Source organism: Rhinopithecus bieti, unplaced genomic scaffold (assembly GCF_001698545.2).
Source record: "Rhinopithecus bieti isolate Rb0 unplaced genomic scaffold, ASM169854v2 scaffold_6149, whole genome shotgun sequence".
NCBI classification, from domain to species: Eukaryota; Metazoa; Chordata; class Mammalia; order Primates; family Cercopithecidae; genus Rhinopithecus; species Rhinopithecus bieti.
The window spans coordinates 186,616-208,959 of NW_016804934.1; the positions used below are offsets into that span (position 1 = coordinate 186,616).

At 51.5% G+C, this 22,344-nt stretch overlaps 1 protein-coding gene across 3 annotated transcripts in view; it reads left to right on the forward strand.

Moving 5' to 3' along the window:
* Positions 1 to 20,206, forward strand: part of CD6 (CD6 molecule) — a 51,850-nt gene extending 31,644 nt beyond the window's left edge. Inside the window, exons 2-13 of one of the 3 annotated variants that reach the window (XM_017870765.1) lie at positions 6,440 to 6,508; positions 7,435 to 7,785; positions 8,414 to 8,725; positions 9,464 to 9,766; positions 10,960 to 11,025; positions 13,286 to 13,426; positions 13,765 to 13,860; positions 15,525 to 15,647; positions 17,301 to 17,372; positions 17,581 to 17,835; positions 18,113 to 18,217; positions 19,077 to 20,206. In XM_017870765.1, coding sequence (XP_017726254.1) covers positions 6,440 to 6,508; positions 7,435 to 7,785; positions 8,414 to 8,725; positions 9,464 to 9,766; positions 10,960 to 11,025; positions 13,286 to 13,426; positions 13,765 to 13,860; positions 15,525 to 15,647; positions 17,301 to 17,372; positions 17,581 to 17,835; positions 18,113 to 18,217; positions 19,077 to 19,141 — 1,958 coding nt within the window. In that variant the 3' untranslated portion in view covers positions 19,142 to 20,206. The remainder of the gene's footprint in view (positions 1 to 6,439; positions 6,509 to 7,434; positions 7,786 to 8,413; positions 8,726 to 9,463; positions 9,767 to 10,959; positions 11,026 to 13,285; positions 13,427 to 13,764; positions 13,861 to 15,524; positions 15,648 to 17,300; positions 17,373 to 17,580; positions 17,836 to 18,112; positions 18,218 to 19,076) is intronic. The other 2 variants (XM_017870766.1, XM_017870767.1) reach the window with 2 other exon arrangements.
* The last annotated feature ends 2,138 nt before the right edge of the window (positions 20,207 to 22,344 follow it).

Here is a 22,344-nt window from a genome sequence, read left to right on the forward strand (position 1 = left end):
ATAGAGCGAGACTCTGTCTCTAAATAAATAAATAAATAAATAAAATAAAAATAATTAATAAATAAATTTTTAGCAGCTGCATTTTTTCAAAAAAGTAAAAGAAACAGATGAAATTACTTTAATAATATATGTAATTTAACCAAATATATACAAAATGTCATTTCTACATGACATCAATAAAAAAATTATTAACGAGATACTTCACATTCTTTCTTCTTATTAAGCCTTTGAGACACAACCTGTACTTCACGCTTAAAGTGCGTCTCAATTTGGACACTCAAGTTTCATCAAAAATATTCAATCCATATTTAGATTTCATACTAGCTACAGTTGAAAAAGGAGAATCACGTATCTAACTTACTCCAGCTGTTTGAAAGTTTTCCAACGATTGGATTGATTATGCCTTTAAAATTCAATGGAAAACATTTTGTAAATTAAGTAGAAATGAATTGAATTAAACAAAATGAAAATTTGAGTTTCTTATTGGCATGAACCCTATTTCAAGTACTCAGCAGCCTCATGTGGCTGGTGGCTGTTGTATTGGACAGCCCAGCAACATACGATTCTCTCTCCCAGCTGGACTGAGTGATCTCTAAGCCCTTCCACTGTATGCTCCTTCCCTGCGTTTATGCAGATGAGTACTTTGTGTACTATGGACCCACTTCTGTGATGATAAATGGACCGTGTAGGACAGATTTCCCATTTATATTGACAGCATACTGAAAATAGCACTCTGTAGTGGTTAAAAGGGTGATTTCTAGAGCCAGACTGTCCAGGTTCAAATCTTGCTTTGATTGCTGACTGGCTCGGTGACCTTGGGTGATTTACTTAAGCTCTCTATGTCTCAGTTTTCTCAGTGATGACACTGAGATGATGATATTAGTAGTATGCACCTCATACGGTAGTTGTAAGGATTTGCTAGTTCATGTAATGCACACAGGTGACAGCTATCGCCTATGGGGCATACAGTAAGTGCTCAATAGATGTTGTCTTTCATTACATATTTTATCTCATTATAATCAAGGAATGTAAGGACTGGATGAGATCAAAATCTCATCTATCTGTCATTATGCAAGTGAGAAAACGGGGCCAGAAAGTGAAAGAACTTGCCCAAGGTCATGTAGCAAGTTAATGATAGAAGTCAACCCTCATCTACTGATGCCCAGCCCAGTGACCCCCTGTACTGTGCCCCCAACAATGCTGACATTTTCCGGAGAAAAAACACCCTGACCTGCCAGCCACATGAGCTCTTCATTTCTTCCCTGGAATGAGTATGACTTTGGCTGACATGGCCACACTGTCTGCCCAGGTGCTCTCTGTAGGCTCAGTGGAACAGGGTGACTGGGTAGTCAGTATTAAAGCTCATTGTATTCGTACTTCAAGCTAGCCCACATGTTCCCCCAGGAAAAAAGTTCTGTGTATTTATTTGGAGACCTTTAATTTTTATTTGATATAGAACATTTGAAAAAAGTAGAACACAAGGCAGAAAGAAAACAGGAAAACAGGCCAGGCGCAGTGGCTCATGCCTGTAATCCCAGCACTTTGGGAGGCCAAGATGGGCAGATCACCTGAGGTTAGGAGTTCGAGACCAGCCTGGCCAACATGGTGAAACCCAGTCTCTACTAATATATATAAATTAGGCAGGCATGGTGGCACATGTCTGTAGTCCCAGCTACTCTGGGGGCTGAGGCAGGAAAATTGCTTGAACTCAGGAGGTGGAGGTTGCAGTGAGCTGAGATTGCACCACTGCACTCCAGCCTGGGTGACAGAGCAAGACAGAAAGAAAGGAAAGAAAAGGAAGGAAGGAAAGGAAGGAAGGAAGGAAGGAAGGAAGGAAGGAAGCAGGGAGGGAGGGAAGGAAGGAAGGAAAACTTATTAATACCATGTTGGCATGTATTTTCTTTCCCTAGAGTAGAGATTAAATTTTATTTATTGATATTCTTTTAGCATCTCTCCAGGGCAAGGCACTGTGCAAGATGCTGGGTATATGGGGGTGATGCTTAGAATCTAGTGAGCCAATGGTTGTCAAATAGTTCATGAACAGGATAGCTATGTAATTAAATGTCACTGGGACCACAAGAAAAAAATCTCAGAATACAGTGAGAGGACAGAATGGGGGATAGAACTCGGGCTCTCTCTGGGTCCTGGAAAACCTTCAGAAGCTTGAAACTTGGCTGGGGGTGAAGACGGGGACTGGAGGGGAGAGCACAGCCATATTTATAACACAACCCTGTATTCTGCTTCTGCCACTTAACATTGTGGCATAAACTTACCCCCGCATCATTAAGTACTCCCTGTAAATTTTTTTTTTTTTTGGCAAGTATTTTAATGTGCTATGTTTTCTAACCAACTCCCCAATCACTTTTAGACAATCTGGTTGTCTCCAGTTTGGTTTTTTTTTTTTTTTTGGTGGTTTTTTTTGTTGTTGTTTATTTTTATTATACTATCAGAAACAGCACAGGGTCGGGCTCTCATGCCTGTAATTCCAGCACTTTGGGAGGCTGAGGTGGGCGGATCCCTTGAAGCCAGGCGTTTGAGATCAGCCTGGCCAACATAGTGAAACCCCATCTCTAATAAAAATACAAAGAAAAAAAATTAGCCAGGCGTGGTGATGGGCGCCTGTAACCCCAGCTACTCAGTAGCTGAGGCATGAGAATCGCTTTAACCAGGAAGGTGGAGGTGGCAGTGAACCAAGATCGTGCCACTGCACTCCAGCCTAGCTGACAGAGCAAGAACAAGACTCTATTGCAAAAAAGAAAAACTGAAAACTAAAAACCAGCACATCACAGCATTCTGGGGCTCTAATGGATGGAGAAGGGAATCTAGAACCATCTAGTTCCAAAGCATGGACTTGAGTCTCCAGGCAGTGTGGTACTTGAGATGGTTTTCTTTAGGATAGGTCTCCAGATGTGGAATTACCAGATCGAAAGGGCTTGGTTTGCTGCTGTTGTTAAGGCTGTTGGCATCTGTGTTTGCAAACACTTTCTGCTTTTTTTTTTTTTTTTAAACTGTACTTCTGGCAGGTGACACATGCACCTGGCTACACTGCTTGTAGATTCCACCTCCATGTTTCCATCGTCCCTTCCCACCCTGCCTCTGGCTCTGTACGGCATCTCTTCATCCATCATCCACTCAACTAGCATTCAGGATGCAACCGCGTTTTCCTCAGCACCTCTGACAGAGCCGGAGGACAGAGAATAACCTCAGCTGTAGCTGGTGTTGACCTGACACTGGTCACTGGGCGTGGCCAGGGCAGCATTCTGGGGAGTGAAAGTTTTCCCACCAGGCTTGCTCTGACACTGGGATGGCCAGCGGGAGGCTCAGCTTTCCCTCGATGTCTATGCCTCCTTTCTCCACAAGTCCCTCACCTCTCAGATGCCCGTGGGACATCTCAGGGGCCTGGGTGACACAACAGGAGTATGAGTGTCCCGTTTTCTCAGATTTCAGGCAAGGCAGGTCTTTTGTGCCTTCATTCTTCCTGTGCTTACAGTCTCCTTCGCAACCCGTTCCACTGGAGTCTTCTTCAGACTACCCCATCGGAGGTCCTGTCCCACTCGGGGGCATCTGCTTGGGACTGGCCTGAAAAAGCCGCCTCCTTCCTGGGCTGGAGTCGGGGCTCCCAACCTTTTTTCTTCCCCTATTCTGAAACCAACCGCTCCCCTCCATCCCTTCCCTGTCTTGTTCCATCACTTTCCAGAATATGGGGCACAATTAGAGAAGATTTTCAGGGGCACGCCTATAACTTCAGGTGGTGAATGAACTTAGCATTAAATAACACTGACTCACATGGCAATAAAAGTTTAAATTATTATTATTTTTTCAATGTTCTGTCATTCCTTCTGATTCTATCAGACAGTCTGATGAGGAGATGGTGTTTTGGTTTTTTTTCTTTTTTGAGATGAGTCCCACTCTGTCACCCCAGCTAGAGTGCAGTAGTGCCTCGATCTCAGCTCATGGCAACCTCCGCCTCCCAGGTTCAAGCGATTCTCCTGCCTCAGCCTCCCGAGTAGCTGGGACTACAGGTGCCCGCCACCATGCCCGGCTAACTTTTGTATTTTTAGTAGAGACAGGGTATCACCATATTGGCCAGGCTGGTATCAAACTCCTGACCTTGTGATCCACCCGCCTCAGCCTCCTAAAGTGCTGGGATTACAGGTGTGAGCCACTGCACCCTGCTCACGAAGTGTCTTTTAACATCTCTAACATGGCTTTATTTTTAGTATGCTTATTTTTACAATTACCTTCTATTTTAGGCAAGACATATAAATAGTCCCTTTAGGTTTAATATCTTCTAATTTTTTTTCAAATCAACATACATACCTAATTTTACATACATAGAATCATATCATACATGATTTTTAAACTACAGCCTTTTACCTTCATTGCTTGCTTTTCCTCCCCCAACCTTCCATGGCTGTGACTGTGTCCCAGGACCAGCTGCGTAATTTGCAGGGCCTGGTGCAAAACGGAGATGCAGGGTCTTTGGGTCAAGAAATTATGAGGAATTTCAAGATGGCAACAACAGAGCATTCAAGCAAGGGCCGGGTCCCTCTAAGCACGAGGCCCTGCACACAGTCCACCAGCCCGTGGAGCTAGCCCTTCTCGGCCCCTTCCCCTAAAGCCCACCCTTTTAATTTTTCCATTTTGATCATCCGCTGTGTGTTCTCCCACACTTGTCTTCATGTTCCTGTAATCATACCAGTTCACAGAGGGGGTTTTTGGCCTTGTTTTACAAAAATTGTATCATATTATATTCTCTTCTTTGCGTCTTGCTTTTCCTACTCAACACAGCTTGGAAATCCTGCCAACCCATCTGTATCTATTTCATTCTTTATAAAGGCTGCATAAGATGCCACGCTGTAAATGGACCATAATTGATTCAATAGTTTCCCCTGTGAATGGGCATTCATCCTGTTTCTAACTTTTTGCCATTCAAAAATCTGCAGTGGACTGGGTGCGGTGGCTCACACCTGCAATCCCAACAGTTTGGGAGTCCGAGGCAGGCAGATCACTTGAGGTCAGGTGTTTGAGACTCAACCTGGCCAACATGGAGAAACCCCATCTGTGCCAAAAATACAAAAAAATTAGCAGGGGGTGGTGGTGGGCACCTGTAATCCCAGCAACTTGGGAGGCTGAGGTAGGAGAATCGCTTGAATCTGGGAGGTGGAGGTTGCAGTGAGCCAAGATCACACTGCTGCACTCCAGCCTGGCTGACAGAGCGAGACACTGTCTCAAAAAAAAAAAAAAAAATCTGCAGTGAACATTTTTATGTTCAGGTGTCTTTAATGATGTAAAAAAGCAAATTCACGGGAAAGGGTAAAGATTTGCTCTTACTCTGTTTTGTGTTGCTATAACAAAGTGTCATAGAGTGAGTAATTTAAAACAAAAAGAAATTTGTTTCTCATAGTTCTGCAGGCTGGGAAGCCCAAGATTTAAGGGCCACATCTGATGAGGGCCTTCTCCCTGCATCATAACACAATGGAAGGCGTCACATGGCCAGAGAGTGCGCAAGAGACAGAGCGAGGGCCGAATTCACTTTTACGACAAAACCACTTCTGCAATAACCAACACACCCCCGTGATAACAGCATTAATCCGTTCATGAAGGCAGAATCCTCACGACTAATCAGCTCTTTTCTTTCTTTTTTTGAGACAGAGTCTTGCTCTGTTGGCCAGGCTGGACTTCAGTGGCATGATCTCTGCTCACTGTAACCTCCCTCTCTCGGACTCAAGCAATTCTCCTGTCTCAGCTTCTTAAGTAGCTGGAATTACAGGCATGTGCCACCACACCTGACTAATTTTTGTATTTGTAGTAGAGACAGGGTTTCACCATGTTGACCAGGCTGGTCTCGAACTCCTGACCTCAGGTAATCCGACCACCTCAGCCTTGCAAAGTGCTGGGCTTACAGGTTCCCAGTTCAGGATGTGCCAATTATTCTAAAGTCTGGTATGAAATTCTCAAACAAATTCTACAAACAAAATTCTTTTTTTTCTAAATCACTCCCATTTTCGAGCTTTTTCTATATGTCAAGTATTTCATGGGCTGTCTCATTTCAGTCTCATGATATTTTCCTAAGTATCATTGTTGAAAAATTGGGACTGGCACAGAAAGATTAAGTCACTCATTCATGGTCACGAAGCCAGTTTGTGTGTCTGGCCCCAATGCCCACTGCCATTCCTACCTGTTCTACTCCGATTTCTGAAGATGTGTGTTCAATGAATAGATAAAGAGGAGGATCTTGAAACACCAATGTTGGAGAATTTTCCCTACCCTGAAGGGAAGCAAATGCAAATGCACCCAAAGTTGAGGACCATGTCTTTTCCAAAGGCCTCATGTAGCCACCACAGGCTCCAGGAAGTGCCCCCTGCTCATCAGGGTGCCTCTGTGGCCTCCAGGCTTAAGCTCACTCACCCACCATGCTGCTGCTGGTTCATTTCAGGTCATCTGTCTCCAGCCCTATCTGACCAGCTCAACGCCAGCAGTGCAGAGAGCGAGGTCTGGGAGCCAGGTGAGCAAACATTGTCTCTGGGGGTCCATGGTCAGCTTTCTGTAGGTGGTCCCCCATGGTAATAAAGAAGGGAAGGACATTTAGGATGCCAGGAGGCTCCCTGACTTCAGACAACACTTCTTCCTGACCCATCACCCGAAGTTCCGCTATCAATTCACTTTGAGATCGTAGAACTACCATTTTTGAGAGGCCACTGATAAGTCACATACAGGTGGGCAGGTATGCCTGGAGCATTTTAAGGGGATTTGTTGAGAACAAGCTAGAGTTCTTGGTGGGGGTGGCAGCGTTCCACCAGATGGGTCCTTGATTTACTCAACTAACATTTATTAAGGACCTACTCTATGCAAAGCTGCATGCTAGTACTGGGGGTACAATCCTAGGCTAAAAGGGGCAGGTGGTTCCCAAAGAAGGGGTTCTGGGGAAGTGAGGACCACCATCAGCTAAAGCAGCCCATCATCAACCCCATGGCCAGCCCTTTGGCAATCCTCCAGGGTTCCCTGGTTACTGTGGCAGCCTCTAGGACAGTACCCTCAGACGAGCAGAGGGGCCTTCAGGGGAAGCATGTACCCCTTGGACCAGGGCCCCTGAACTCACAACTCTGCCTTTCTTTCACAAACGGGTGCCCCTGGAGACAGGAGCAAGTGAGGAGGGTTTGTGCGGGCTGGACCCCTGGTTGTCTGTCACCCATCTTAACCTCTAGAGCCACTCCTGAGCCCCACCTTCGCCTGACTCTAAGGAGAATCACAGGGTCAGGCCTCAAGGAGGGGATCAGGGATGAGCCAGCCCGGCTCCATTTTGCAGACTGAAAAGCTGAGACCCAGAGCCAAGCAGGGCGTTGTCAAAGGTCACGCAGAGTCAGTGGCAGAGCCTGGACAACCGCCTGCCCCGGCCCCACCGGTCTCAGCTCACCGGTCTGACACTTCCAGGGGAGCGGCTTCCGGTCCGTCTGACGAACGGGAGCAGCAGCTGCAGTGGGACGGTGGAGGTCCGGCTCAAGGCGTCCTGGGAGCCCGCGTGCTGGGCGCTCTGGGACAGCCGCGCCGCAGAGGCCGTGTGCCGAGCACTGGACTGCGGCGGGGCGGAGGCGGCCTCCCTGCTCGCCCCGCCGACCCCCGAGCTGCCGCCCCCGCCGGCGGCCGGGAACACAAGCGCGGCAGCTAACGCCACTCTGGCCGGGGCGCCCGCTCTCCTGTGCAGCGGCGCCGAGTGGCAGCTCTGCGAGGTGGTGGAGCACGCGTGCCGCAGCGACGGGAGGCGGGCCCGCGTCATCTGTGCAGGTACGAGCGCACCCCCTACACAGGCCCCCACCTGCTCCACTCCCCAGGCCTTCAGTCACTGCCCCTGGCTCCAGCCCCTGGACCCAAGCCTCCCCCTCCAGACCTCCACCCCCACCGCCTACCAGTGCAAACGCACCGGGTTCCCACACCGGAGGACGACCTCGAGTCATTTCCAGATCTGAGCATTTCCTCGAATCTGGCCCCCAGACTCCCCTACACTTGGTCCCTAGTCCCACCCCTGGGTTCCCAAAGTTAACCCGGTCTCTAGCCCCACTTACTGGGCCCGCCGCTTCCCTGTCCCCGCCCGCTCTGGATCTCTATCTCCTCGCCCTTTCCCCATATATATAAACATGCCAGGTTCACAGGATTCCCCTTAGCGCTGTGGCTCCCAGGATACCAAACCTGCCCTCCAGGCCCCGCCCACCAGGTCTCTGGTCCCTCCCACCAGCCTGCTGCTCTACCTACCCCATCTGCAGTCCTAGGGGGGATTCCCAGTCTTGCCTACCGGGCTACAGCCTTCTCACTGGGTCCACAACATGCTCACAACTCTCCTGCCAGTCCAACCATCATCCCAACCCTTCCTTCCTCGCCGGGTGCCCCAGCGTCCACAACCCCCTCCCACCCCTAGAGAACCGCGCGCTGCGCCTGGTGGACGGTGGCAGCGCCTGCGCCGGCCGCGTGGAGATGCTGGAGCATGGCAAGTGGGGATCGGTGTGCGATGACACATGGGACCTGGAGGACGCCCACGTGGTGTGCAGGCAACTGGGCTGCGGCTGGGCAGTCCAGGCCGTGCCCGGCTTGCACTTCACACCCGGCCGCGGACCTATCCACCGGGACCAGGTGAACTGCTCCGGGGCCGAAGCTTACCTGTGGGACTGCCCGGCGCTGCCAGGACAGCACTACTGCGGCCACAAAGAGGACGCCGGCGTGGTGTGCTCAGGTCAGTGGGCGGAGTCGCTGAAGCGCGGTCACTACCCACACTCACCATAGGCCTACTGGGCGCCAAGCCTGGAGTTAGTGCCGGAGAGGTGGTCCCTGTCCTTGAGAGGTCACAGTTCAGGAAGTGAGATGAGACTGAGACAAACATAATTCAGGAGAGAAAGTGGTAAATGCCCCCAAGAAAGGCAGTCAGGTGGAGTCTAGAGGCAGCAGGCAATGTGGAGCTGGAGGCTAAGGCTGACCACCTCCTGAAAGAGGTGACATTAAAAGTGAGACTCTTCCGGAGTGGGAGTTGGTCACCTGCATTCAAGCAGCAAGGAGAGACTGAAGGCAGGGGGGCCTCTGAGGAGGCTGTTGGTCTGTCCAGGTGAGGCCAGAAGGTTTTGGACCAGCCAGGGCCTCTCTTTGATATGCAGGAGATGGGGGAGGTGGGAGTGTTAATGTGTAGATTCTGATTCAGTAGGTCTGAGGCAGAGCTCCAGAGTCTGCGTTTCTAACAAGATCCCAGGCAATGCTGATGTTGCTGCTCCACAGACCACACTTATCACAGCAGGGCTGGTCAGAGCAGATGGGGCAGGTGACAGGAGGACACAGACACAGGAGGGAGAAGACACAAGATCTGGAGACCAAATGGCTTCATTGGTGCCTGCCCTGGTGGGTCTGGGCTGATAGGAATATCTGCCCAAAGGATCCTGCAAAGGATCCTGACCTGACTCTGTCCCCTGCCCCTTTCCTGCAGAGCACCAGTCCTGGCGCCTGACCGGGGGCGCTGACCCCTGCGAGGGGCAGGTGGAGGTACACTTCCGAGGGGTCTGGAACACAGTGTGTGACAGTGAGTGGTACGCATCAGAGGCCAAGGTGCTCTGCCAGTCCTTGGGCTGCGGAACCGTGATCGAGAGGCCCAAGGGGCTGCCCCACTCCTTGTCTGGCAGGATGTACTACTCATGCAACGGCGAGGAGCTCACCCTCTCCAACTGCTCCTGGCGGTTCAACAACTCCAACCTCTGCAGCCAGTCGCTGGCAGCCAGGGTCCTCTGCTCAGGTACCCCATCCCACTCCACCCCCCAGATATGAGCCAGAATACTACCTGAATCCATGTCCTAAAAACTTACAGTCCAAGGACCACAATAGGCACCAGATCGACAATGGCACATATGGCATAAGAAGGACCGTTGTCCTTACGGTGCCCAGGCAGACAGTGCTAATTCATCGAGGCATTTTCAGATGCTCCACTCAGCCCCAGAATGATGAATCATATATGAAGACATTATATGCTAAGCAATGGTTCCTCTTGACTGGGATTGACTCAAGAGTTGAAACCAATTTGCCATCTCAGGCCTGGTGATGATAGTAAAAATAATATTAGCAGGCCCTAGTAATAATATCGGTGACAGCTTCTGGAACCCTGATCATATGCTAGGCATTGTTGAGCACTAAGTAGCTCTTATTTCAGCTAAGCCTCATACCCACTCTATGGGTTGGGTTCTACCATATTTCACCAAATCTAAGAAGGCATTGTTTATAAGTCGCACCATTATTATTTTATGTACCGTAAAGAAGAACAAACGCTGCCAAAATAAACCACCAAACGTAATGATAGAGGCCATGATCCCAGTTTCAGACGTGTTAAAGTTTGAAAAAATGTGAGTGTTAGATAAATCTGAAGAAATATGATATTTGCATTCTTACGGCGTTCAGACACCTGGTTACAAATTCCAGGTCTGCCATTTACTAGCAAGGAGGCTTCCAACAGTGCCTTCACCTACAAGTGTGGATGCTGGTACTAGGCACTTCGCAGGATAGCTGGGAAACCTGATGGTAACTGCTGAGGGACTTTTAAGCTCCTTTCTTTGTGAACATACCTGCCCAATGGGAATGCCGGTGATGATAATGAAGATGATGTCAGCTCGTCATCTCCCTAGGCCGATTAAGAACAAACTGAAACTGAATGGAACAGGGATTTGTGGTCTGTAGCAGCTTACACAGGAAGAAGGGATAATTCTATTAGGCCTTTATTCTAATCAAAGAGCCTTCCCAGCATTTAATCCATGAGTTCCTCCTTACTGTGGGGGGAAGAGGGGAGGGATGTAAGTTTCCTTAGCCACGTGCCCCTGATAGGAGCACAACCCTAGTTCTGGGTTCCTTGTCTGTCCCATTCCGTTTCTAACCCAAGGCCTGGCACACAGTAGGTGCTCAGTAACATGCATTGAGTGACTGGGTGGTGCTTTCTGACAGCTTCCCGGAGTTTGCACAATCTGTCCACTCCTGAAGTCCCTGCAAGTGTTCAGACAGTCACCACAGGTAAGTGTTGCTGGGTACTACATGGTTTCTCAGAAGCTTGGACGTGTGTGTGTTTCTGTGCACACCGGTGTTGGGGTTGAGGATGGTTTGGTCCCCATCCTCCACCTCCAGCCAATGGTCTTGCCTCCCCGGGGCTCTCTGGGCGGCACTTTCTACTCTTTCTACGTCCCCTCCTTGCCGTGTCAGCCCATAGATTACTGAGTCCTGAGACTTCCTGGACAGGAGTCCATTCCCCCACTTTCCTGTGAGCTCCTGGAGGGAAGAAGGAAAGAGCTGGAGAGAGCTGATACCACCTCGAGCAGGGGTCAGGGTCAGGGGGCGGCAGGGGTAGGGTGATCTTGGCCCAGCTGGATAGCGGGAATATTGCTACACAGCCCTGTGTTCATAACAGGCCAAACGCTGGGCCTAGTGCTTTATAGCTATTATTTCCCAACCCTTTAATCCTCTCTGTAGCCAAATGGGAGGGGTCTTAGTATAATCCTTACATCAAGAAAGGAGCTGAGGCTCCGAGGCTGAAGTCACAGCTAGTGAGTGCTGGCCAGAATTGACAACCAAGGCTCTGAATTCCAGATCCATTCTTGGTCTACCCACCAGCTGTGTGTAGCTTGGCTGGCATCAGAGCAGACTCCCAGGACTCAAATCCCAGCTGTGTCTCTTGCTAGCTGTGTCCTGTTGGGCAACTCTTAACCTCTTTGAGCCTCAGATGCCTCAATTATAAAATGGGGGTGATACGCATATAGCACCTTTCTCCTAGCATTGCTGTGAGGCTCCAGTGAATTAATTTTTGTAAAGCACTTAGAACAGAGCCTCGAAGCCTATAAGAACTGTCTGAAGGTCTGCTGTTGCTATGAGTATTTAGTTCAGGAATAGAGCCCCTTTGCAGTCCTGGGATACCCACAGGGGCTGGCCCAGACTCCCTTGCTGTGCCTCCTAGCTCTCTGTCATCTTCTCTCAGACACCCCAGAAGCAGTGAACAGGGGTTTGGGGAGAGGGCACAGAGGCCCTAGCCGTAGATGACAGCACAGAGAGGAAATGAAACGCGCAACTGCACAGGCTGCCGGGCAAGCTCCTGCCAGGCCCTGCAGACAACCGGCACACACGTTCTCTTCCTGAAGTTGGGGTGGGATCCACGCCATCCCGGAAGGGCAAAGAGTGAAGCACAAAGAGAGATCCAGGGACCACGCCCCAGTCCTTGGTCCATCAGCCCCTCCCTCGGCCACCGCCCTCTCGGCCCACATTCACGGGTCTCCCCATGGCCGCAACACCCAGCCTCACTCTCACATCTACTTCTTGCTGCCAGATCCAGCTCCCATCCTGGCTCAAACTTCCCCATTTGCAGACAGAAAGGGGAGAGGAGAAAACGAAGAGAGGGAGAGGGTTCTCTCCTGGGGGAGCAGACACTGCCTCCAGCAAGGAAGTCTGGATGATCTCATCTCCCTCCCCGTCGCTGTCACTACTAGTCATCTAGCCCTGTGGTCTGCTCACGCCAGGCACCCTCCTCCCTGCCCCCTGTATCCATTCTTGTGCTTTGCATTCTTTTAAGCAGAGGGGAGGCTGAGGGAGGGGGAAGGCAAGAAGTCACCCCAGAGTGGGGCTGCAGAGGTGGGAGACCCTGAATCCCAGACCCCACTCCTGTCGTCGTGGAGGGCATGTCTGGTGGGAAGGAGGGGGTCTCAGGCACAGCTCTCCTGATGGTCTGTTCACTGCCAGAGGTGGCTCAGAGTCACTGTCTCTGGGAAGTCAGCCTTGGTCTTCCCTCACAGAGAATGAGGTGCCTTTTATAGGGCCTCATGCCCCCAGTGTCGCTGTTCAAACCTCCATCACAGCAGGTACCTCACCATATTGGATTGGGTTACTTATTGATCTCTCCACTAGACAGAGCCCCGCAAGGCCTGTGATACTGTTGTCATATGTGTAGCCCCAGGGTCTAGTGCCAGGCACACAGGGTACTCAATAATTGTCTATTGAACAAAGACTAAATACTGAAGAGCTAGCAGACAGATAGATCTCTGCAGCCTGGTGGCCAGAGTTGTATTTCAGGCAGTAATTTATTTAATCAATTAATCATGCATGCAATATGCATTTATTGAGCCCCTAATGTATACCACACACTTAAAAGCAGATGGGAAAAAATGGAAAAAGGAAGCAAGGAGGAAGATAACATAAAAGGGAAGCAGGTCAGCTTTACAGAGAATGGAAAGGCAAAAGAAGGCTGAGTGCCCATTCCTCTTTCTTCCTGCATTGGAATTCTTGTTTCCAGAATCTTCTGTGACAGTGAAACTAGAGAACAAGGAATCTCGGGAGCTAATGCTCTTCATCTCCTCCATCGTTCTGGGAATTCTCCTCCTTGGCTCCCTCATCTTCATAGCCTTCATCCTCTTGAGAATTAAAGGAAAATATGGTAAGTGCAAGGTTCTGGGAGCCACTGCCATTCCAGGGGGATGTGAGCCTCGGCAGAACCCTAGCAGCAGTGGTGTGATCCAGCAATGGCCACCCAACCCTGACCCTGGGGAACTCCCCAGGTGGAAAGGATTTTCCCAGCATGCGCAGCAGTCGTGTACCCACCAGCAGGGAGGACCAGGCTCTGTGCATGTGTGTGCGTGTGTGTGTGTGCATGCGTGTGCCTGCAAGTGTTGGGGGAATGAGGAGGGTGGTGTCTCGATGAGAACAGAATGGAACCAGGTAGACTGGGAGAGGGCAAAAAAATGACTTGTTGAATTTCTGCCTCCCCTCCCTCAGCCCTCCCCGTAATGGTGAACCACCAGCACCTACCCACCACCATCCCAGCAGGGAGCAATAGCTATCAACCGGTCCCCATCACCATCCCCAAAGAAGGTAGGATGTCCCCCAGCCTGGGTGTGGGAGGGCTGGGGAGGACAAGAAGGGTGCACTTTCTGGAAGGTCAGCACTGCTTAGGTCCAAGATGTACACATGGCTGGAGATGAGATCTGGGCCAGCCCACTCACGGCCCTGGGACCTTGAGCAGGCTCAAGTTGTCTCTAGACGTTGAAGGGCAGGTGACTTCCAATTCAGTCACACTAGGACTCTAGAGTTTTGAATTCTGGACAAATACAGGCGGTTTAGATCTTGGTTCTCAGAGGAAAACTCTGTTCTGCTTTGCTCTGCTAGTTGGCTGGTAGGCTTGTGACATCATCATCCCTGTCAGCGTCCTGCCCAACTGGCCTTGCAAAGCCCCATCAAGATTCTCCTAGAATGTGGTTTTATTTCATATTTCGTATTTTCTAAGCAAAAAAAAAAAAAATTGGGGCCAGGCACAGTGGCTCACGCCTGCAATCCCAGCACTTTGGGAGCCTGAGGTCAGGAGTTGGAGACCAACCTAGCCAACATGGTGAAACCTTGTTTCTACTAAAAATGCAAAAATTAGCGGGGTGGGTGGTGTGCATCTGTAATCCCAGCTACTTGGGAAGCTGAGGCAGGAGAATCGCTTGAACCTGGGAGGCGGAGGTTGCAGTGAGCCGAGATCGCGCGACTGCACTCCAGCCTGGGAGACACAGCAAGACTCTGTCTCAAAAAACAAAAAATAGGTCAGTCATTCATCCTTTATGATATATGGATTTATGCCTCTTGAAAGTCTTGCAGAGGAATTTGAGCTTAATCACTTGCATTATGAATATATTCAATCACCTTTATGGGAAAGAGTTCAATGACATAAAAACCAATACAAAACTCAGCCAAATATTATAAATATCCTTTGCACAGAGTGTCCATATATTTGAGAAGAGAATGTGAATACAGCATCTAGCACAAGGCTTAGCACAGGGCAGTTGCTCACCGAATAGCACAGTCTAGAGGTTTAGAGCCAGACTGCCGGCTCTGGGCCAGCTAGGAACCTGGCTGTGCCTCAGTTCCCTCCAAGGTAAAATGGGGATGATAATGTACCTACTTCACAGAAGTTATCATGAGGGTTAAATGAGGTAATACTTGTAAGTGTTAGAATAGTGTCTCACATATAGCAAGTACTATGTTAAGTGTTTGCTAAATAAATGTTTAGTTCTCCATATTGGAAATGAATGAAGGCAGCCTAGCAACTTCAGACTGGGTGGTTTGTACAAGATGGGCTACCCAGGCCAGGCACGGTGGTGGATGCCTGTAGTCCTGGCACTTTGGGAGGCCGAGGGGGATGGATCGCTTGAGCCCAGGAGTTTGAGACCAGCCTGGGTAACATTGTGAAAACTGTCTCAATTCAAAAATTAGCTGGGTGTGAGGGTGCATGCCTGTGGTCCCAGCTACTTGGGAGACTGAGGTGGGAGGATCACCTGAGCCCAGGAGGTCAATGCTGCAGTGAGCTGTGATGGCACCACTGTACTCCAGCCTGGACAATAGAGTGAGACCCTGTCCTAGAAAAGAAAAAAAAAAGGGCTACTTGGTGCTCTCCTGCCACTCTGCCTCTCACCTCTGCTGTTCATACTCACTACCATCTCTCCCTATACCTTTCTGCCCACCACTTTGCCATGCCCCTGACTCTGTTCTCTCCCCAGTTTTCATGCTGCCCATCGAGGTCCAGGCCCCGCCCCCTGAGGACTCAGACTCTGGCTCGGACTCAGACTATGAGCACTATGACTTCAGCGCCCAACCTCCTGTGGCCCTGACCACCTTCTACAGTGAGTGCCTGGCTGAGCTCCCGAGGGCCCACCTGCCTGAATCAGAGAGGGGACCCCGAGGGGACCGTCAGTAGTCCCACCTAGTAACCCCTGCATGACGCGGACAGAATCCCCCTGGTTACCCACTGGATTGACTGTAAATGGTCCTACATTGACGTTTTCACAGTTCTTTGTGACCCTGGGGTCATCTCGATGTCTCAGGACATCTCCACTCTGACCTCTCTCTCTCCCATGTTTGTTTCCGGCCATGTAGGGTCTTAAGACCAGGCCTTTGACACTCACCTAAAGATGGCTCTCTGTGTGAGAGATGGGGGAGTGCAGATGAGAGACACAGTTGGCAGGGGTTCTTGCACGCCCATATCCCTCCGTGTCCCATCCTGCCCTGTCTGACCCCATCAGCCCCACCCACTTCCTTACCTCCACTCTCATGCCAGCTTGTGCCTCATAGCCGGCTCTTTTCTTTGCCTTCTGGGGATAGGAAGAGGAAAGCTAACGCTGAAGGCAGGGCCTGGGCAATGCTGGGAGGTTGGAATAGACCAGCGCATCCCACACCCTATTGTGGATCACTTGGGAGTTTGTCAACAATTCCTGAGCCCCTCCCCACACCTAATGTATCAGTCAGGATGAGTTTGGCTGTGTGTGACCGAAGGCTCCAAATGACAGGGTCCTGAGAGGTTGGCGGGGGCCCAGCCCCTTCTTTCTTGCTGCTGTGCCGTCCCTAAGATGTTGCCTTCATCTGCACAATCCAGAATGGCTCACCTCCATGTCCACATTCCAGGCAAGGGCAAGGGAAAGACAGGATGCTGGAAATGGCCACAGCATTCCCGCTCACAACCCAGCACCCAGCACACAAACCCACTAGCTGCAAGAGAGGTGGGGAAATGAAGTCTCTGTCCTGGGTAGCTGTGTCCAGATAAAAGCCAGAATGGATATTGGGGAACAGACAGCTGTCCCTGCCCCGCCTGCTAACCCAGGGCTTCCAGGGGTGGGACACAGATGATTCCACTTCTTCTGGCCTGAGGACCAGTGTTTGGGAGCCATGGGGATGAAGTGTCTGTCAAACCTGAGGTTCTGAGCCCAGGCATATAAGATGCAAGACTAAGAGTCCACAATGCTATAACATTGAAATTAAGAGTCAGTGGTACGAGATTCAAAAGAGCTGACTCCAAGATCCCAGACAATCATATCCTCCAGACTCTATAAATCTGTTTCTGAAACTTGAAGATGTCACAGAGCCTGTGATGCAGTGATTCCAGACCATCTGGGTTTCACTCTAGGAAGGCTTCTTGAAGGAGCAAACATCTGTCCTTCTCCTGCCCAGAGCTGCCAGGTCACAAGGACAGAACCCAGGCTCTTGATACCTCTCTAAGTAGTAGGAGGGACAGCTGGGGCTGGGGGCTGGGAGATTGCAGGGCACTAGAGTTTCTGGCCCCAGGCTAGTTAAACACATTGGCCCTAGATTGAGGCGAAGGGTCTGTTGGATTGGGATATGAACCTGGAATTTGATGGGAAATGCTAAGCCCTCTCTGCCTCTAGAGTTGTCCTCCCACCCTGTTCAGCCACCCCAGGCCCAAGGAAATCCAGTCCCTTCTCCAGGCTCCTAAATGATGAGGTTGAGCCTTCACCCCTCTCCACCACTGCCTCTGCTTGCAGATTCCCAGCGGCATCGGGTCACAAATGAGGAGGTCCAGCAGAGCAGGTTCCAGATGCCACCCTTGGAGGAAGGTGAGTCAGGTTGGGGAGGGGTGTGAATGGCAGCCCCACCTCCAGACAGTAGCTCAGCTCACCTTAAGACCTTCCAGCAGGAACCTCCCTCAATGAGTCGTTCTGGACTTTAACCAATCCTATAGGCAGTAAGTGCTTTCTGAAGTCTGACTTAAAGTATTCTTGCTGCACTGCTTCTTTCGTCACCATTCTCCATTTCCTGGCTTAGGACTTGAAGAGCTGCATGCCTCCCACATCCCAGCTGCCAACCCTGGACACTGCATTACAGACCCGCCATCCCTGGGTCCTCAGTATCACCCAAGGAGCAACAGTGAGTCGAGCACCTCTTCCGGGGAGGATTACTGCAATAGTCCCAGAAGCAAGCCGCCTCCATGGAACCCCCAGGGGTTTTCTTCAGAGAGAAGTTCCTTCCCGGAGCAGCCCCCAAACTTGGAGCTGGCCGGCACCCAGCCAGCCTTTTCAGGTAAGCTGTGCCTCCCCGGAACCCCATCCCATAGCCAGCCTGGCTGGAGGGGGCATGAAGCTGGGAGCCCTGAGCCAGGCCGAGGTCAGGATTCTACCCAGTCCCACAGCCATTCGCTGGGTGCCCTTGGAGAAGTCTCCCCCCATCTCTGGGCCTTTGCTTTGTCATTTGTCAAGCTAGGGACTTGGCTCTTGTGAGTCACGTGGGCCCCCCAGCTCTGGTAACTTGAGAAGTGGCTGTGTGCTGGCAGAGGGTGACTGGCTCTGGGGGTTTCCAGCAGGGCCCTCGGCTGATGACAGCTCCAGCACCTCGTCCGGGGAGTGGTACCAGAACTTCCAGCCACCACCCCAGCCCCCTTCGGAGGAGCAGTTTGGCTGTCCAGGTGCCAATATCTGGGGAAGGGATTTTGGGAGGGGGACAGAGAGGGACTGGGGAGTAGATGAATGGGGAACTATTGGATGCATTAACTCAAGGGGAAAAGGAGAAAGGAAGGGTGAAAGAAGAGAGGGAAAATAACTTTTTAAAAAACAAAGCAAGGCCAGGCATGGTAGCTCAAGGCTGTAATCCCAGCACAAGGCAGGAAGATTGCTTGAGGCCAGGAGTTTAAGACTAGCCCTGGGAACATAGCAAGACCCAGTCTCTACAAAACTAAAAACTAATTATTAGCTGAGTGTAGTAGCATGTGCCTATAGTCCTAGCTCCTCAGGAGGCTGGGGTGGGAGGTGTGAGCCCAGGAGATCCAGGCTGCAGTGAGCTATGATCGTATCACTATGGATCATGCCACTGCAGGGTCAGAGCGAGACTCTCTCTCTGCAAAAGAACAAACACATACACAACAAGAATACGAAGAGGTGGGGAAAATGGATGTGGACGGGATGAAGAAATAGTCAAACAGGTTGCTTTGATAAGTGAGCTCCCTGTTAGTGGAGGCATTCAAGCAGAAGCAGCTGGTTGGCCCCTTGGGGGAGATTGTGGTAGCAGAGGGGCTCCTAGCATTCAGCCGTCTCCCATGTCGTGCAGTGTGCTATCGTGGAGACCACAGCCCTGAACCAGACAGATGAGGCTCTTCCCTTAGTGCTGATGTCCCAGCCAGGGACATGGCTGGAAGCAAGATGATCAGATGATTTCATGCAGCATCCCACGGGGATAGTGATGTGGAGCCAGACCCACTCAGCTCTGTCCCGCAGGGCAGCAGGGGCAATGACTGGGTCTCCCACTAATCTGGGCCTCTCTGCCCACAGCGTCCCCCAGCCCTCAGCCTGACTCCACCGACAACGATGACTATGATGACATCGGCGCAGCCTAGGCTGGGCCAGCCGAGGCTCCTGGGGTGGCTCCGACCCTCTGGCCTCCTGCTCTACCTACTCCCTTTCCCCTTCCCCACCCTCCCAGCTCACCTCCCCATGGGGCTGAGAGTCCTCTCTTGGAGAGATGGAAGGAAACGTCACACCTTGTACCCCTCAGTCTCCATCCATCAAGCCAAACCTGCTGGCACTGCTCTCCCCCGGCCCCAGATAGCAGCCCCAGGGAGGATGCTGCCTCCAACAGGTGTGACCCCTCTGTCTCGGGGATGAACAGGCAGAGTCTGGGCTACCTCTCGGCAGCTGGTGGAGGAGAGTTGGGGAGCTGGACTGGATGACTCTGGAGGCTCCTTCCAAACCTCAAGTGTCCGACGCTTTGATCCCCTGAGTTTCTGACACTTCAGGGCCCAGAAGTCCTGGGAGGGGCAAAACTGGGCCCCCATGCCAGTGCTGCTGCAGGAGGACCCACGCACAAGGGGCTGCTGGGCTGTTGTCACTGATAGGTGACAACACCTATCAGTGTTGGGACGGGGTATCACACCAGCTGTCCCAGGCTTTGCTTGCGGTGGTAACTGCACCTGGGCAGGGAATACAGCCTTCCTGGGCACAACCAGCTGACAATGACAGGTTGACTATGTACCCCCAACCAAGGAACTGGGGCCCAAGGCCAGTCCTGCCCCAGAGACATTCCAAGTCCACCGGGGCACAGACCAGTTCTGCAGTGACTGTCCCTGGACAATGGGTCTTTATTCTGAGTTTCCTATGGTTTACAAAGAAGGTCCCAGCCCAGCCCTACCACAGACCCCAGAGATAGGGGCCCAGTCCCCATGGGGGCAGGAGCATAGAGATGTCTTCCAGGAAGGGGCTCAGAAGCTGCACTAGGCCCTGAGTCCCTATGTGTCTTCTCAAATTGATGAGGATGCTCCTGGTAGCGATGCATGAATACGCAGTGTTGTACTCAGGGCTGCAAATGTCTCCATGCAGCCCCCAGAGAGAGGTCCACGGGCTCAGACCAGGCTTTGTTGTCCTGCTCTGAGTATCCTGAGATTAAACTGAATTGCTGAATGAAACCAGGGCATGGAATGACAATTTCTTAAACGTCATAGAACCCAGGCTGCATGTGTGTGTGCATGTGTGTGAGGCATGTATGTGCATGTGTGTGTGTGTGCGTGGCATATGTTGGATACAAATGAGACAAAGAGTTGAGCTCAAATCCTTTATTTGGGAAGTAATCCCAGAGAGCAGCAGTAAGAAAATGAGGAAGAAAAAGGGGGAAGGAAGGAAGACAATGTTCATGAACAGGTTGCTAGTATGGGCAGCCAGGGCTCGATGGTGCTGGGGACCTCTGGGAGACACACCTCAGAATTGTCCCACCAAGGGGGCAGGGAGCTGGGATATTGACCCGCCCTCTCTGCCTGCCAGCCCCAGCACTACCGAGCTGCCTGTGAGTGAGCTGAGCGCATGCTGTGTCCAGAGAAGCCACAGGCAGAGGGTTAGAGGCACGTGCTATAAGGAGCCATCTTCCATGGGAATGGTCTAGGAAGAGCACCAACAGCAACTGCTCCATGTGCAGAGCGTGTGTGTGTGTGTGTGTGCGTGTGCGCACGCGCGTGGGGGAGAAGTCAGGTTGGGGCAATGGTGGGGGCAACTCTATCTGTTTAGGTGGAAATGCTGGGGAAATGGAAAACCCACTGTGGCTCAGTGCCATAAAAATCACTGGGGAGGCCAGGCACAGTGGTTCACACCTGTAATCTCAGCATTTTCGGAGGCCACATCAGGAGGATCACTTTAACCCAGAAGTTCGAGACCAGCCTGGGCAACATAGTGAGACCCCCATCTCTACCAAAAAATGAATAAAAATTGAAAATCATCCACGTGTGGTGGTACACACCTGTAGTCCCAGCCACTTGGGAGGCTGAAGCAGGGAGGGAAATTGAGCCCAGGAATTTGAGGCTGCAGTGAGCCATGATCACATCACTGCACTCCAGCCTGGGTGAGAGTGAGACTCTGTCTCAAAGACATTTTTTTAATACTGGGGATAGGAAAACAGAATCTGACAGACTCAGAGGCAGAGTCTATGAGAACTCAACCTCATTGTCTCCCTGGGCTGCTCCACAGCGGCCCTGGGCTCAGTGGCAGGAGTTACTGCGCTGAATGAGTTCCCGCCTGAGCCCCCAAAAGCTTCAAAGGTAGGATAATTCCAGGGAGTTTTATGCTTAGAGTTGCCCGGCAAAGGACTGCACCACCCCAGAAGGAGGTGGGGATGAGGCTGGAGGAGCTGGAGGGGACTGGAGCGGATCCGCACAGAGGAATCGGCATTTCCTCCAGTCCTCTGCCCACTCAGGGCTGTGACTTTCGCCCTGCTGCCATGGCCAGTGCCCAGCTCTGCCTACAGGGTGAGGGTTGGGGCTCAGGTTTTCTCAGAGCCCTCCCAGGAGGGGCGGGTGATGAAGGAGGTGGGACTGTGGGGCTAGGCGGGGCCTGCTTTCTATTCACCTGTCCCAGAGGTAGAGAGAAAGCTGCGCTCCCCAGGGCAACTGTCACAGGATGTGGCTGGCAGTGATGGGCCCCCTCCTCGGGCCTTCTGAACCCTCCCCAGGGTGGCGGGGGATTCCTAGGGGAGGAGCCACTGCTGGGGTAGGTGGGGCAGACTCAGCGGCAAGGGGCTTGCTTGTGAATGCCTGGGTTCAGCTCCCTACTCCACCCATCCTGGCTGTGTGACCTCAGGCAAACCACTCAACATCTCTGAGCCTTTGTTTGCTGTAAGTTGGTCTGTAGAATGTGTGGGCAGTAGTGGGTAGCTCGCAGGGGGTGGTGAGGGTTAGAGGGTTGGCAGTAAATGCCCCCGTCATTGGTAGATTAATCACTGCAGGTAAGAGCACTCCTTAAAAGGAGAAAGGGGAAGCGAGGAGACACTCAGCAGTGCCTGGGGTCTCCAGTGCGTTAGTGCTGGGGGTAGGGCAGGGCAGGGGCTGGGGGAACATGGAGGGCGTCTTGTCCCACTTTCATTTTACAGTGAGGACAGTGAGACCTAGGGTGGGAAAGGACCTGTCCAAGGCCACTGAGAGTTAGTAACAGAGTCACAATTCAATCCTTCCCCACCCTATGCCCACCCCAGCTCACACAGGGAGATGGCAATGCCTTCTGAGTCACCCCCATTTCTCCAGCCTCCCCGGAGCTGCCTCTCTCATCCCAGCACTCCCACCCA